The following is a 17,171-nucleotide window of genomic DNA, read 5'->3' as shown; positions in this document are numbered from 1 at the left end:
GCATTCGAATCAAAACTTGGAAATATGTATAATGAGGGAGAAATATCAGAGTAAAATAGAATAATAATATCCGAGTAGAACAGAATAATAATAATAAAGGGATCTGCCACTTCCAATAACGGTGAACTAGGTAATACAAATCAATTTTCTCACTGAGGACAACTAGAAAACCTGGACAAAATATAAACAAATGTCTGTGAGAAAGCATTAGACAGCTAACAAGGAAGTGAAGAAGTACTGGGCTGAGATCCAGGCGAAGGCAGAAATGTCCCTGGAGCATTTGTCGATTCTAGGAAAGACGGATGAGAGCTAGGAGTTTGAGCAGCACCATCGACTTTGCTGGGCCTGGGTGTCAAAAGCTGGAGTTCAGGGCTTGTGGGGTGGAGGGGACGGGGGTAGAGGGCAGATTTCCCCAGGACTTTACCATTAAGAAATTGAAAGGATAAAGTGAACCATAGGAGTAAGATGAACCAGAAGTAGACAAGTCTTTATAGGGACACAGCCCAGTTTTGCATCATCTGAATCCTGAGATTGGATCAGGGGATCCTCAGATACTAGACCCCAGTAAGAAGCTACTAAAATCCCTAATGGAAAAATATATCATCCTATGCCTCAAATTATTTCTTCAATTTTTCAAATACAATGTCTAATATAAGAAACAGAAGATAGGACGCTAAGATCAAGAACCAGCAGAAACAACAGAAACAGACCATAGGTGCTCTATATATTGAAGGTGATGGGCATGCCCTTTATAGTGACTATGCTTCCTATATTATAGGAGATAAGAAAGAAACAGAATGAGAATTTGGCAGGGAACTAGAATCACATACATACACAAACACAAAAGACATGACAGATTCAAAAAGAATAAACAGAAACTCTAGAATGAAAAAATATAGTCAAATCAAGAATTCAAATGAATGGATTTAACCCATTAGACACAGCTGCAAGAAAATTAATGACTCAGATAAGACAGAAGAAAATATTCAGACAGCTGGCTTTAATAATAATAAAAGTAGTAAGAAGACAATGGAGTTAACATCTTCAAGATGCTGGGGAGGAAATGCCTACTTACAACTTTATATGAAGTAAAAAATAATCCTTCAAGGATAAAAATGAAACAAAGATACTTTCAGACAAAATTGAGGGAATTTGTGACTAGCAGCTCAGCACTAAAGAAAGCATTAAAGGGTGTTCCTTGGGCAAAAGAAAAATGATACCAGATAGAAGGCTGAAGGTGTACAAAGAAATGAAGAACAAGAAAAATGATGATTATGCTGGCAACTGAATATTGATAACATAATAGCAATAATAATGACTTATGAGTTCAAAATATAAATAGAATCAAAATAGACAATAATAGCATATAAATCAAGAGTAGATAATTGGAATTGAATTGATCTTAGGTCCTTGCATTGTCCAGGAAGAGAATGAAAGTACCAATTAATGTGAGATTTTAAAAAAAGTCAAGGATGTATGTTATAATCTCTAGGGTAACCTTTAAGAGAACAGTCAGACCTGAATGGTAGATACATGGGTGTTGGCTAATGACAACTGAGCTGTTCGTATTTTGTGCCCTTTCTGTATGTATGCAATATTCACAGTAAAAATAGATAAAAATAAAAAATATAAATTATGGTCTGATATGCTGTTTTCGGATAGTTGGCTAATTTTTATATGTCAATATTTAGAAATTTTTTCTAAAATCTATTAATGGCAGATATGCCTTTCACTGAGGTCCAACTTCAACGGCCAAATCAAAATGAAATGAAAGTTTGAACTTTTTACTTGAAATTTCTCTAAATAAAATTTTAGAATTCTCTTCCAAATGTGCTTTATTATTCAAATAAGCCCCTTTCTACAATGGTCCTGCTCTGAGACTGAAATAAATTTCTAACACTTGCTATTTCAATTCAAACCATTATGGTAAATATATTTAAAAATTAGATTTACCATAAAATCCTATTTACCTAAAAAATTGACTAAATTAGTTCACCTACTGTGTGCTCAACACTCTGCTGGCTTATACAAAGATGAATAAGACATAGTCCCTGCCCCCATGGATTACCAGTGGGGTAAACACGTCAATGGCCACGTAAAATACAGAATAAATTCTATAACATTCATTAATTCAATTATTCAAAAATTACCTATTAGGCAACAAATATATCCCCAGCACAATGCACAGGGAGATGACTTTATTAACACCAGGAAGTAAGAGACTTTTGGAAATCTTGAGAGAGAAAGATTACTGCACAAATAATTTTAGGGTATCAGTCTAAGTGACTAAGAATTAAGTGTGAAGAGAAAGTCCAAGGAAACAAAAACATAAAAATGAGTTAGTTCTCTGAACTGGATTATAATTGTAGCCAACATTTTACGTTGTGGAAGCTACAGATCAAATGGCAGTCTCTAGGATATATACTGTGAGGGAAAAAGTTTAAGCAGTAAAATGGAAGTTGTACCTTATTAGAGTTCCATTTCAATAGGCAAATTTTAAAAATGTACTGTAGAGATTTTTTTTACCCCAAATTCAGTGAGGTCCTTCTGGTTGACCTGGTAGTCCACAGTGCCATCCTTTTAGCATGTCTTCCTCCTGGGTGATGAAGTGAATTAAGAAACCACTACACATACCATTTTATATTATTGAAGCAGTTTTGCCTCCCCTATTACATTGTTCTACAGATAAGGACTCTCAGACTTCGGAGAAAACCTGATCAAGTGCATATATAAAGTGTAACATAACTAATCATTTTCAGCTGAGACTCAACCATTGGTCCCTGTGATTCTAAATGCCATGCACACTCATTCCAGTAGCCCAGGCCCCTCCCGAGAAGTCACCACATTGCATTCACAAGCCCTGGCCAACTCTGCCAACCAGTGCCCCGGCAGCTGGCTCAGAATTCTTTTCAAGAGAGTGTTCCAGACAGCCACTCTCAATGTGACAGGAAGTTGGCAAGCAAAATGAAACTGATTTTCCACCCCAGCAGCAGCAATCACAATACCTCTGAATGTACTTGGTTGGGTTCTGATCTTCACTCTCAGGCTGAGACATCATTATATACTCTGAGAATAAAGGGCCCACATGATAAATGAGAAAGATGTCTGGACAGTAGACAGAAAGCAAAAGATGGTCCCCTAACAGAGGCCAAAAAGAGGAATGCTGTTCAAAGGACCTCTGGGAGACCTGGGGGGGCAGGGGGCTGGGGGGAGGTGGTGATGGGGAGTAAAAGTATGCCTGAAAAAACATTCTAGATCTCTGAATGGGAAGAGCCAGGCCTAGCCCAGAGCCTAGTTTTAGGATGGACTATCAAGACCTAAACTCTGTACATTAAAAAAAAGTACTACAGAGTTAGAAGTCTGGCATCTGGAAAAGAGAAGGGAAAATATAAAGTGTAAATCAACTTTTTAGTGCAGTGAACATGGTGCTTTGTGTTCTAATATGCTCATTAGGTCTATTAGTACCTATTTGTAACCATCCTATTCCAACAATTTGGATTATCTATGGAAAGATATCCTTTGAAAGACTGTTCAATAAAGTCATTGTATTACTTGCTCCCTGTTCAGTTGTAATATATAAAATACTTTATTCCTGTAGCTGTTCACCAGATAGAAGTAAAACTCACAAAACAGAATGTCTTTACGAATGAAAGTGAAGATAGTACAGATGTAACCATTACGATATAAATTTTGCATTCCATGCAAGAACAGTGTAGTTATACTGTACTTTAGAGTCAAAATTTTCCAACAAAATAGCAATATATTAAATATACTCAAAAACAAAAACAAATTTGGAAATTAAAAACAAAAAAATCTACACTTCTAGAATTGAAACAGTTTGCAATGCTAGAACAAAGATCTGTTAAAGTATAACTTGAGAGTTAACTTTTTTAAAATAATATTTTTTTATTTTTCAGTTATAGTTGACATACAATATTAGTTTCAGGTATACGACACAGTGATTAGACATCTATATGACTCATGAAGTCAATAAATCTAGTACGCATCTGACAGTTAACTTTTTTAAGTCTTAATTGTCAAATTAAAATCAAATGCAACATATTATAATCTAACTATCTTTTAGACAACTAAATGTTTTGTAATCATAATGCTGAATTGTTGAATTATGCTTTCTTTTCTCCATACATAAAATTACGCCGTAAGTAGTCATTACTATGAATCTACGTAATGGAACATTCTTGAAGGTGATATCAACATCTAATATTGGTACTTCTATTTCAAAGAAAACAGTATCAGATTACTTCAAAAGTAGATGGCCTCTGCAGATCACTGTTAGTGGCTATTGTCAAAGTAAATTAATGAAAAGATTATCTAGTAAATTAATATGTTACTAATGTAAAGACATAAATATCTTTAATATTACATTCTTGTTTATATACTTACTTTAGAATAAATATTAAGATTACTGTTCGAGAAACTCTCATTTAATTTTTAAACTACTGTTGGGGGAAAAAGAGACAAAGAAATATTCTCAGGTAAAAATAAAAGAATTGAAGAAGGCACCTATTGTTATTTACTGATTTAATTTTTAAAACATTGTCACAAAAGCTCTATGGTATTTCTCTGTTATTAATTTAAAATTTGTTCTTTATCACTATACTTTGGCTCTTATCACCGAGCAATCAGTACTTGTTCTATTCAACACTTTAGAAGAAATAAAAACTAATAGTCAAAGATTTAACTACATAGGCAAGATTCTAAGAAAAGGAATTCAGCCTCACAAATGTATAAGTCCACTAAACCACTGCTATTAAAAGAATGGTGTGCAGACCAGCAGCTTCAGCCATCACCCAGACCTTATAACTGATGTATAACCATGAGACCCACTCACACTTAATGAACCAGATATAAATGCCAGTAATAATGACAACTATCCTCTCAGCAGCAACATAGAAGTTAAAAGACAGTGGAATGAGAGCTTCCATGTGTTATGAGACAATAACTGTCAATCTAGGATTGTATATCCAGCAAAAATATCTTCCAAGAATGAGGGCCAAATGAAGATATTTGCAAAGAACAATTGTTAGAGTTTGCTACCGTCACATACTTACAAAGGACAACTTTAAAATATGTACTTCAGGCAGAAGGGTAGTGGTCCTAGACAGCAGGTCTGAGGTATAAAAGAAAATGATGGATCATGTACTTTCCACATTTTCAGTATTAAAATATTTATTTTTAAATAAAAATTATAGTGATTTTTTAAAAAGAGAATAATGGATAAAGATATAATTAATATGTGGGTAATTCTATACAAACATTGATTGTATAGATCAATGTCTTGAGGAGCTTTAAAAAAAGACACTAAAATACAAGAAATGACTAGATAAGAGGATCTTTATTGTTTAAAAGAAAAGCAAGATACTTTTAACTCTAGACTTTAATAAGTGAAGTATATATGTCTTTTGAGTGGACCACTAAAATAATAGAAATAGAGTGTAACTTCCAAAATAGCAGATAGGGAAAAATGGATAAGAAAAAATACAGTCAATGTGAAAAATGTCAACAAAGGAGAGAAAAGCAGAAATGATGACTGAAATAAGTCCTAATATATTAGTAATTACTATTAATGTAAGTGGACTAATTTCTCCAGATAAAGATTGTCAGGCTCTCCAACACTGCCACTTCTGTCCCCAAACTTTACTGTATGCCTGTCACAATGCCACACATTCTCCTTTGTAGTATTTATCACAGTTATGTTCCAATATTTATTTGCAAGATTACTAATATATATTAATTACTGATTAATATTTATTTCCTCTACTAGACCACAGATTCCACGGTGGCAAGGACTGGGTCTACTCTGAATCACCATTGTTATCACCAGTAGCTAGCACAGTTCTTACCGCATTGGAAGTTCTCTAAAACCTTGTCAGAGGAGGAACATAGGAAGGAAGGAAGGAGGGAAGAATGAAACGAGATAATAAGCATCAACATATCCTCTAGGCTTAAATTTCCTACAATTATTTTCTTTTGAGATGGAAAGTCCTTAACCACAAGCAGGTATAGTTTTCTGATTCATAAGCTAGCTGCATTTTATGTCTTATACAGTTAACCATGAGTTTTCATACCGTAATTGCTATACATTCGGTCTTCATTTTATCTTTTAAAAAATTCTTAGTCAATTAAAAACTCCATTAAGGTAGCGTACCTTGGTAGAAATGAATTCACATTTAAAAACTTAGTTTCGTCCACAGTCATAACCACTTCTATAACTTGTTTAAAGTGTTTTACTATATCTTTTAATAATTATTTATTTTTATAATTATTAACTCCAATTTAGAGAAGACAACTGAAGTACTAACAAGTAGTTTCGTAGACTGGAATCAAAGCCTCCTGTAGGTTAGTACAGTTTTCTTACGGGGGGAAACAGGATCTTAGAAAGAAGGCTGCCTTTATGTGGCTTTCCAGAATAGCAGACGTCCCCCTATCTGTTCTCCCCTTCTTTCACAGTAATAGGCTTATCTGGATACATAAATGCCCTGCTAAATATAACATCTCCCACTGTCCCTTACAGCTAGGTCTTATGTCTTATTTTTGGCTACCGGGATATAAGTGCCATTTCCATTTCACATCCTTAAAAATAATTAAGTTGCGTTTCCTCTTGGGGCCCCTTCTTCCTTCTAGCAGGCCAGAACACAAACACAGTGAACTCTCTCCAACCATGCAGATGAGGATAAAAGAAACAGCCCCCTTAGAACCACTGAAGGAACTGCATATTTAGAATGGCAGAGCTGCCCCACCAGCCTGGGTCTCTGGGTGGTCTCACATCATAAAGTCTGCCACCCCTCCCTGGACTGTTAACATGAGAGAAATAAACTTCTATCTTAAGTATACATTTTTGCACCTCTGTTACAGCAGTTTTATTTATACTGTATCACAGAGGGTAAAGTAAATATTAACACAAAAGAGAAAATTATGAGAGAATCCTCATTTAATCCTACCTTAAAAAGAGAGAGAAGAAAAGACTCCTAGACTATCAGCTCTCAGTCAAGAGGTGGGGTGGGGTGGGGGTGGGGGTGTAATCAAAACTGAGACCTCGACAAAGGACTAGCCAAGAATCAAAACCTTCTCTTTAAGCATAGTTGGGATACACTGCCAGGCCTACAGACTTGATCTTTTTAGCCCTGAATGTTATCCCTTCTGTGAAGTTGGACTTATCAAGCTGTCTTCATGAAATTGAATTAAGTAATCAAATCATTCTACGATCATAATTGAGTGTCCTCTAAAGGAAAGAAATATATAGGCCTAAGAATAGGAATATTCATCTCAATGATGATTCTATTTCTGCACTGAATATTAATAAATTGGCATACTGGTTTTATATGTTAGTCTGCCATGAGGTGAGTTGGTGTGAATCAGCCACTCAACTTTAGGCCATTGACGAAATCCAATCTCTGGTCCAGGAAGGTTGAGAACTCACTAAGAAAAGGCCTAATTCTGATGCATCCCATCTGGTCTCCTTAGGTGACCCTGTAAGTGCTTCTTTTTTTCCAATCTATAATGCCTCCATTTTTGCAACCCTTAAGCCTTCTATTACTAGTCAACACAAATGTGAGTACCTACTATGTACAAGTATTATTGCTTCACCATCTCTGCACCATGGAACCAATAAACCATGTAATTTTAGCATCTCAAAGTTAATAAAAGAAAGAAATAAGCTCAAGCTTATTTTTACTAATAATTAGAAATGGTATTTCTCAAATATTTTTTGGCCCCCACATTATTTCCTTGAGAAATAAGTTTTCCTTGGAAGCTGCAACTGCAAAGAGGCAACTCTAAACCTTTAAATGTTTGTTAAGAGCAACTGAAGTGATCTTTGCTTAATTTTTATTTTGCTTCAAGGAAAATAGATTAACCAGTTTATAGCTCTTCAAGAATTCTTGTTAAGGATCCAGAAGCTCTACTAAGAGCCAATGGAGCTGAGAGGAAAAGGAGAAAGCAATGAATAATTCTGCTAAGGCTCACACGTTGTTTCTACCAGTATCCCTTTATGAACAATAATATATCTATCCAAAGGGGGTGGGGTGAGGAAAAAAAAAAAAAACTGTGGCTTCTTCCTTCCTGGTGAAGATTCAAAATGAGATGACAAAACAAATACATTACACATTTCGTTAAATACAACATACGTCATAGTGCAAAACTCACGTTAATAACTTTAATACTTGATGCTTTGTTAGTTAAGTTAGACATAATTAAAGTGGGTCTCAGATAGACTGATTTTAACAAAACAGCTTTATTGGCAATCTTTAATTTATTTCTTGGCCGGCCCATCTTTAAAATGTTCTGATGAACATCTATCATAACGTGCGACAAAAGCTAAAAAAGATATATTAAATACCACTGAAATCTTCACCAGTCATTATTTTATAGAACTTGATCCTTTATATTGGGAGGGTGGAGGGTGGGAAACCTGTACTTTTTAAAAATGGCTCACTGGAGATCTTTCAAAAATCCAATACCCTTCATTTCCAGAAGTATTTGATTCCTGAATTCAGATGAAGAAAGTCTGGATAGCAAGAGAGATCTGTTTCATTCGCTAACCAATAAAAAGTCTCATCCATATTATTTGCATCATTAGCAAATGAGAGACTTGTGCTGGAAAGAACTGTACCTGATATAGCTCAGATTCGGAAGACCATAACGTACCCTTTCCTGTTTTCTAGCTATCTAAAACAGCCTGACAGTTTAATCTTCCTTAAAAGCTGCTTTCATCCTATCACACTGTTCATAATTCTTCAATGCCTCCCCACTACCTACAGAATAATACCCAAACTCTTTAGCCTAGTATTTCAGTCTTTGACAACCTAATTTAGTATGGAAAACACTAGGCAATAAGGATTATATAAGTACCACGAATTAGTCCATATTTTGCCCTGTACTTAGGGACCAAGACATAGAATCTGACAGCTAGAAAGAAACTATGCATCTGACAGCTAGAAAGAAACTATTAATCTGTGCCTGACATACTGTGCCTGACCCTAGAGTTGCTTTGAGGTCTAAATAAGAACAAATGTGAAAGTCCACTAAAAACTATCAATCACTCTACAAATATAAGATGTCGGTTTTACTATCCAGTACTACTATCCAGACAAAAATCAGTAGTTACTGCACCAGAACTTCCCAGAATACAAAGAGACCTTATCAGGCTTGGGTACACAAGCAAGCTGTGACTTTCAAAGTGAACTAGTTGATTACTTGAAAGGCCAGGTCACAAAGCCAATGAGGGCCATCAGCTACTCTGAGCTCTTTCATCCTTTATAATCTGACATATGGCCAAATACCCTTTGAACGGTATCTGGCACAAAAGTGGCATTCAGTATATCTTTGTTGAATGACTAAGTTCCTAAAATACACTTGGGTGATGATAAAAAGGATAATATGCACAAAAGATGACCCATCCCTGGTGTCAATGACAGACACTTTCGACTACCAGCACCATTTTTTAAAAACACACTAAGAAAACACCTTGGCAAAACAATGAAAAATTACAAGGGAAAATGTATGCTTGAATGTGTTGAGAAAAATTCAGGTCCTAATGGTAAAACACACTCCATAAGAAATGTGGGCTTTAGCCTAAGCATTTTTTACTGCCCTCGTCTTCCCAGTAAAGAGTATCAGATTCCTTGGGAAAAATTACTGAGCTGTCCACTCTCAATCTGATGTTTTCAGTAAAGTTAATCCCATCCGGGCTCACAACCCTCCTAAACTACAGCTCAAGGGCAGAATATCCCAGACCTAAATTCATCAGTGTATTCTAGTAGCATAATCCCAGCCTCTGGTTTAGGGATGCACAGACAATTTGTCAAATCAGAATGAATCTCCAGATTTAGGCTTAAGTGTTGGCTGGCAAATTCGGCAGCCGTTTGTATCCAAAAGGAGGATAACCTGAAAGGGAGGGGGATGGGAGAGGCGAAAGAGATGTGGCCCGCCCACTGTGTTAATTGTTTCAAACACGCAGGTCATGAAATATACAGACCTTCCTGGGATAGAGAGCCAAAGTTTTCAGGAGTAGTTAAGTTCATATTTGTCTCCGAGAAAAATACCTCTGAGAACTGCATCTATAACAGACTGGGGGTTGGAGGGAAATGGATATTAATGGCAAGGCTAGTAGCAGAAAAACCAGTTATGAGACTACTGTAATAGACTACTGCGAGTGCTAATGAGAGCCTAAACAAGGGAAATGGTAGCAAGAATAACAGGACAAGAATAAGGACGTAATCAGGATATAGAGCAAAAAGCAACAGGATATGGTGTAACCGCACATGAATTCATTTCTTTAGCATTTTGCTTTAATCCCAGCTCACTTTGCTTAGCCTGTTAAAACTATGACTCACTTATTTTCTGCACCAGATTCTCCTACCTGTACCATACAGCGTATGTCCACCCTTTTAATCATTAAGTCCTTAGGACATGAGGGTCTGGTCAGCACCAAATTCACTTAAGAATAAAGCTTCAGGTCTATCAATCATGACCAAGAGACAATAACCAAACCTCAAACGAGAATAAGGTCTTAGTCAAACAAAGATCGCACCTGGGCCTCAGTTGTGTTTCAGCTCCAGACTAAAGGAAGTGGAACGGCCCCACAGACCACATCCCCTGGAAACCAGACAGAACGATGCCGTGATTGACATCAGGACCTGGTGCCATGATCGACCGCCTCCTACCTCAGCCCTGACCAATCAGTAGAGCCCACGACCCCAACTACCACAGTAACCATGACTGATTTCTCCCTTATGTAACCCAGCCGGTAGAGGCCATCCCGAAGCCAAGCTTTTGAGAACACTAGCTCACCTGTGTCTCCAGGCTTGGCACTAATTCCTTAAATAACCCTTTACTTCCTTTGCCGCAATTTCCAATTCGTGTTTTATTTGGCTTGGATGCAAGCGAGCAAGTGGATCCTTTGAGTCTGCAGTCACAGTACAGATGGAATAAAGGAAGAGAATAAGATGCAGAGAGGAAAGAGGCATCTACCTGGAGAGTCTGGATAGACGGTGAGAGACTAGAGTATGGGCAAATTTAGCAAGGGATTTAATTGATTCAGGTTTAAAATACTGAGTTTTATTGAAGGAAGAAAGAGGAAATCCCAGATGACTACATAGCAATCAGTCTGCTTCAAATATTCTTTATATCATGATCCCTCTAAAAACCAGGACAAGTCAGCCTTCATTCTCTGTGAAGATGGATAAGTATCTTACTTGTCTTTCCAATAATGTTTGTAGATAGTAAAAGTTATGTAATAATTCAACCTCTACCTCACGTTATAATAGAAAAATTAATTTGAGATGGATCGCAGATGTAAATATAAAAGCTAAAGCCGTAAAGCTTCTGAAGAAAATGTAAGAGAATGTCTTTACAACTTTGGAGTAGGCGGAGATGTCTTAGCTCTCAGAGTACAAACCATAAAAGAAAAAAAATGACAAGTTGAACTTAATCAAAATTAAAAACTCTCATTCATCAAAATATACCAGTGGAAGAGAGACTATTCCATGGCATGACCGCAGCTAGACCCTTGAGCTATGCTCAGCTAGATCCCGGCCAGACGGAGACTGCTTCCCATAATTCCCCACAGGGACTGACTGAACCACCCCTCCCCCATGTCCCACGCATGCTGGTTCCTAAACAGGCACTTGCCCTGCCCTGGGCAAGCATGTAAGGCATTTCCCCTTATCTAGGGCGGGTCGAGCCTCAGTACCGATATATAATTCTTAAGCAACTGCCATGCAGTACAGAGGATATCCACATTGCCTTGCCGCTGCCCAAGACGCCTGATATGTAAGTTCCCTGAAATAAACTCTTAATGTAATGCCGGACTCGGCAGCCTCTCTCTTTGGTCTCTCAGCCCAAGGAAATCTTAAAAGCAATCCCATTAAAAGAAAATGAGTAGGTAAGCCACACCCTGGGAGAAAACATCCACAAGTGTATACTTAACAAAGGACTGGTACACAAAATATATAAAGAGTTCTTACAAATCAATAAGAAAAAAAAAGACAAAACCCAATTTAAAAAATGAGCAATAGTGCTTCACGAAGGAAGATATATAACTGGCCAATAAGCAAAAATAAACTGTTCCACATCCTTAGTAAAGGAAATGCAAACTACAGCCACTATGAGCTACCACTACACACCCACTAGAAGGGCTAAAACTAAAAAGACTGACAACTCCAAGTGCTGACAAGGAAGTGAAGCAGCTAGATCTTCACATTTGTCGGTTGTAGTGTAAAAGGGCAGAACTGCTTTGGAAAACTGGTTGGCAGTTTCTTATGAAGTTAAACAGGTATCTACCCAATGACCAGCAATTCCGCTACTAGATATTTACTCAAAAGAAATAAATACATGTATGTCCACCAAAAGTCTTGTGCAAGAATCTTCAGAGCAGTTTTATCCATCATAGCTACAAACTGGGAACAATCCTAATGACTATCATCGGGCAAATAGGTAAACATATTGTGGTATATTCATACAATAAAATAAACTCAGCAATAAAAAGGAACAAGCTACTAATATATCCCAATAACATAAATGATCATGCTAAGTGAAAGAAACCTGATACAAAAGAATATAATATAATTCCACTAATATTAACAGGTAAAACTCACCTGTGACGAGGGGATGTATATGGTGAGGATTAACTGGGAAGAGGCACAAGGAAACTTTCTGGGTTTCTGAAAATGTTCTCCAGGGGTATGGTTACACAGGTGTATGCATTGTCAACTCAATGGACTGTACACTTAATATCTGTGAATTTTACCATATGTAAATATTGCCTCAATAAAAGGAAAAAATAAAACAAAGACAAATAAAAAAAGGTCTCTAATATAAATATCTAAAATAAATATGCTTTGTTACTAGGAAATCTTTATTATTCCAAGGCAAAAATGAAACAGACACAACTTTTAAAAAGGAAAACAGTAGAAACGGGACAGACTAAAACGTCGCTCAGACTATAAACCGACTATGGGACTTTAGGTAAATCGCCTAAGCTCCCTTAGCCTAGTTTTTATCATCTATAAAAGGGAAAACGAAAATTATCTCACTAAGAATATGTAAAAGTTGAGCTTATGCAAAGCATCGAGTATAGTACCTGACACACTGGACCTTAGTAAAGGGTGGTGGTAGGAAACAAGAAAACGCATAAACAATATCCACTTTATCTATCTGGCATAACTCATTTATTGATTTAAGAAAGAACCCTTCTGGTGGACTCTTATTTGAATATCTACAGATAGTGCTATCCTTTTTTTCCTGATAACTGACCCCACATTCCATTCAGATGGCTGGCGAGGTGAGGTGTGGGGGAAAGAGGGAGAAGTGCCTTGTTCTTCAGGGACCCTGCTCCCTCAGCCTAAAACTGTTCATGTAAATCAAAGTTGTGGATAACCAAATTATATTTAAAGGTATGAGAGGAAACTCACTGTTAAAAAAAAAGTCTAAATTGTTTTATGAAGTGAAAAAGATTTTTTATAAAGATTATCAGTACTTAAACCAGGTTTCCTATTAATTAGGTTTATCTTAAGTGGCATTCTTACCTCTATTAGAAAGCTTTCTAATTATCTGTCATATATTTCCAAATGCTAAAACATGCACCCAATAACTACTTTCCACAAACGGCATGCTCTAACAAGAGACAAAACATTCAAAGTTCTTTGATCACACCAATACTGTCTGGTTGGCTTATAGCCAATAATAGGGCTCAAGTAGACTTATCTTTACTGTAGATCATGCAGTACATTTGCCTAATGCAGTGCCCTAGATTTTACAAATTACATTCACTGATGTACTTGCAAGTCTGCAGATTTGAACATTTTCGAGGACACAAGATATCTATATAAAATAATCTGTCTCGATCATCAATAAAAGCGCTATTTTGAATCTACCTACTACCTTTTGCTATACAGTAATTTTAAATTTCTATAAAGGGATTTCCTGGCTTTTAGCAAAGTTAGGGTTCAGCCAAGATTTTAACGTTCTATCTGCATTCACACTGCACAATAAAAACCCACACATACCAAAGATCTATTCGAAAGCTTTCAAGGCCAAAAATTTCTATTGTGTGTCCTGTGACAGGCACTGACTAAAGGAAACTTGAAACTATTAATAGCACAGAGAACACCATATGCCTGGGGGGAAATGTTTTGCTTAAAATGGCACATGACACAATTCAACATAATGTCCATATTGCATCAAAAAATTGAATAGGAACCAACAATAAAAACTGATGACTGAGAAGAATTTATTCTCATTAAAAAGTTCCATAGGCCATCTTACTATCATTTTAAGGTATTTCCTCATGATGCAGTGGTATTCACTGAAAAGTGGCTTGGGTGTAACCCTCCATGATGTCACAAAATCTGAAATGCAAGGGAATCCAATCAACTCAATGGTGGTGCAGTCTAGGAGTGCCCACAATCAGCCTGGAGCAGGCACAAGGCAAGACTCGATCAGGTTTCCTCATTGCCCCTGATAATCACTACTCCCCATACAAATACGATCTTAAAAGTTCCAACCTAAAAAAAAAAAAAAAATTAGATTTGCTTGCGTTGCCTGCTAAGAAAGGTACAGGGATCAATCCCGTCAATGGGCAGGAAAGTAAGTGGGTGTAAAATGGCTTCCCCTGGCCGACTGAAACGCGGTAAATCACCAGCAAACCCCTTCCTAAAGGCTTTACAACAAAAGTGTGGGGAGAACCATTCACAGAGTGTGACAAGAACACCCAACCATTTCGACTCGGGATCCGAACGTGCGCAGCGGATGGCACAGCAAACCCGAGGCGATGTGCGAGCAGGGAGAATGGGCACCACGGGTCTGCGACCCTGACCGCAGGGTGACAAAACGTACCCAGTCACCCCACGACGCTGCACCCGGGACCCGTCGAAACACAAAGCCCACTGGGTATTAAGAAGAAAAGAAAAGAAAACGCGTGCTCCGCAGATAAGATCAGTTCTCCGGCCACCAAGAGCACTTTCACCGGAAACCGCAGGGCTTCAGGTCGGCGGCAGCGGGCTCTGTGCACAGGGATTTGGGGCGCGCCCCGGCCCACCGCCGCCCCCGAAGTGCCCCCGACTCCCAGCCCTGACCCGGCCCCCGCCACAGGTTGGCCGAGCCGAGCCGGGCGATCACTCGCACGCTCGCGCAGAGAATTAAGTTTCTAATAATATAACTTTAGGCGGATTAGAGCCGGCATCACCCAGCCCAAGGCCGAACCAGGAGCCAACTTGGGGCAGAACGAGAAGCGAAGCCGGGGCGCCGGGGCGCTGGCGCCCCCTCCCCGGCAGGTGCGCCCCGGGCGCCTCGTCGCGGCCGGCCGCGCTTACCAGGTACCAGATGCCGAGCAGGATGGTGCCGGTGCGGACATGGCAACACAGGCAGCAGCTGTTGGAGTAGAACCGCGTCCAGGGCGCGACCATCTTCATCGCTCGGGCCGCGGGCGCCGTGGCGCGAGCGCGCGCCCAAGTTTGCAGGAACCTCGGCCGCGTCACTCCCGACGCCGCGCGGCTACCGCGGGCCCCCAGGCCGCTCCCGCCCCGGCCCGGCTCCTGCCCGCTCGCCTGCTTGCCCTCGGCCTTCGCTCCGCGTCTCCCCCGAGCGCTCCGAGTGGACGCAGCGGCCGGACCCTCTGCTCTGAAGGCGGCGGGAGAAGGCGGAGCAGGCGGAGGCGGGGCGGCCTGCGGGGCACGTGACCCGCGCCCCGGCCCGTGATGTCACCGCAGGCTCCAGCCAGCTGCGGGCTCCGCCAGCCCACTGTAAATAAATTAATCATCCTGCACCACTGGCGGGTCCCAGAGTCGACCCGCAGCGGAGGTCCGGCCTTCCCTCTCTTATTTAGTCATTCATGTAACTCTACCACGGGGTCGAGGTTCTTTTACAACCTGGTTGGTGGTGGTCTTCTCCCCTTCCACTCCTATCTATCTTGCAGATAATCTGTTGGTGCAGTGCTTTCACTGTTGGCATCTTGCACACTGGAGGAAGGAAAACTGCAGGGTGTGATTCCGGTCAACTGCAGTATTTTGAACCGCTGTTGAAGCCGCCAAGAGCAATTTGTCTCTGCTTCCCAGCTCAATTACTGTGGTAGTAATCTCTTCCCAGAAAATCAGATGTGTGTCAAGGACAGCCTCACTAAGTCGGGTAGCGATTTTAAATCAGGACTGCAGCTCTAAAGAAGCTATCAGCGAGCCAATTACTGCCACGAGCTCTCTGCAAGACAGAATATAGAGCTTTAAGAGATACTGAAAGATAGGACTCCAGTTTGGGGTTATTTCCCCCCGTGTGGTGTTGTGTCTGGAAGCACCCTTGTCCTAGGTTAGCCTCTGAGGAACAGAGTGAAGAAGAATAGAGTCACTGCAGTCAAGCTACTAAATTTTCTAGTATCAAGTAGGTGGGGGTATGAGGAAATGATTCTGTTCTTGTTTTAAGTAATCTGGAAACTTAAACTTTTGAACTTTCCAGTTGGGTCTCAGTGCCATAGTCCAGACCAAACCTCCAGATAACCCTCTACCCCCTGAAGGACTAAGGATAGAATGTTCAAGTATCCAGACCACCCCTCATCTAGAGGGTTACCATCTGAGACCAGTACAGAGGTTAAGAACGCAGAACTGATTCTTCTCAAGAATGTACTTTCATTAGGAGAGCCCTCAGCTTTTCTTTCTTCTTCGGAACTCTGGCTGTCGCCTAGTTATGTTTCTGCTTTGCAAATCCTAAGACCTTGAATAAATCTTTATCATTTATTTCTGGCAAAGCCTCCAGACTCGAGTTTTTTGTTTGTTTGTTTGTTTTGTTTTTTGGGGTTTTTTTTTTTTTGACCAATTGAATCACTGTTTAAGCCAAGCGTCTCAGACAAGTTAGATTACTAACATCTGTCAAAGTTTCATTTCAAACTTGGAGCAAGAGAAAAACTAATTTGATTTAAATTTCTTAAGGCCAGGCTATATAGGCAGGAAGAGGAATGTTAGAGTGTTTCAGTGCAAGACTGTTTAGTTTTACAAGGTCATAGAGCTATCACATTCTTACTATGTAGCTTGCACCTGGACCCACAAGGACTCAAGAATCACCCTGAGATAACAGGTATGGGCTCTTAATCAGAAGTAATAAGCAAAATCGTTGTGGGAGTTAGAAAGGTCAAACAACAAAGCTCAGTTTCTTCTTTCATTTTTCTC

At 39.2% G+C, this 17,171-nt stretch overlaps 1 protein-coding gene across 1 annotated transcript in view; it reads right to left on the bottom strand.

Moving 5' to 3' along the window:
* LAPTM4B (lysosomal protein transmembrane 4 beta) overlaps nt 1-15,701 on the bottom strand; it is a gene marked incomplete at its 5' end in the record, with an annotated part of 63,289 nt that extends 47,588 nt beyond the window's left edge. Inside the window, one exon of the mRNA XM_023538237.1 lies at nt 15,333-15,701. Within this exon, the coding sequence (XP_023394005.1) occupies nt 15,333-15,701 (369 nt within the window). The remainder of the gene's footprint in view (nt 1-15,332) is intronic.
* Nucleotides 15,702-17,171: the final 1,470 nt, after the last annotated feature.

The sequence above is a fragment of the Pteropus vampyrus genome, unplaced genomic scaffold (genome assembly GCF_000151845.1).
Source record: "Pteropus vampyrus isolate Shadow unplaced genomic scaffold, Pvam_2.0 Scaffold215, whole genome shotgun sequence".
Lineage (NCBI taxonomy): Eukaryota > Metazoa > Chordata > Mammalia > Chiroptera > Pteropodidae > Pteropus > Pteropus vampyrus.
The sequence above is the reverse complement of the archived record's forward strand: the minus strand, read 5'-3'. Positions and strand labels throughout refer to the sequence as shown.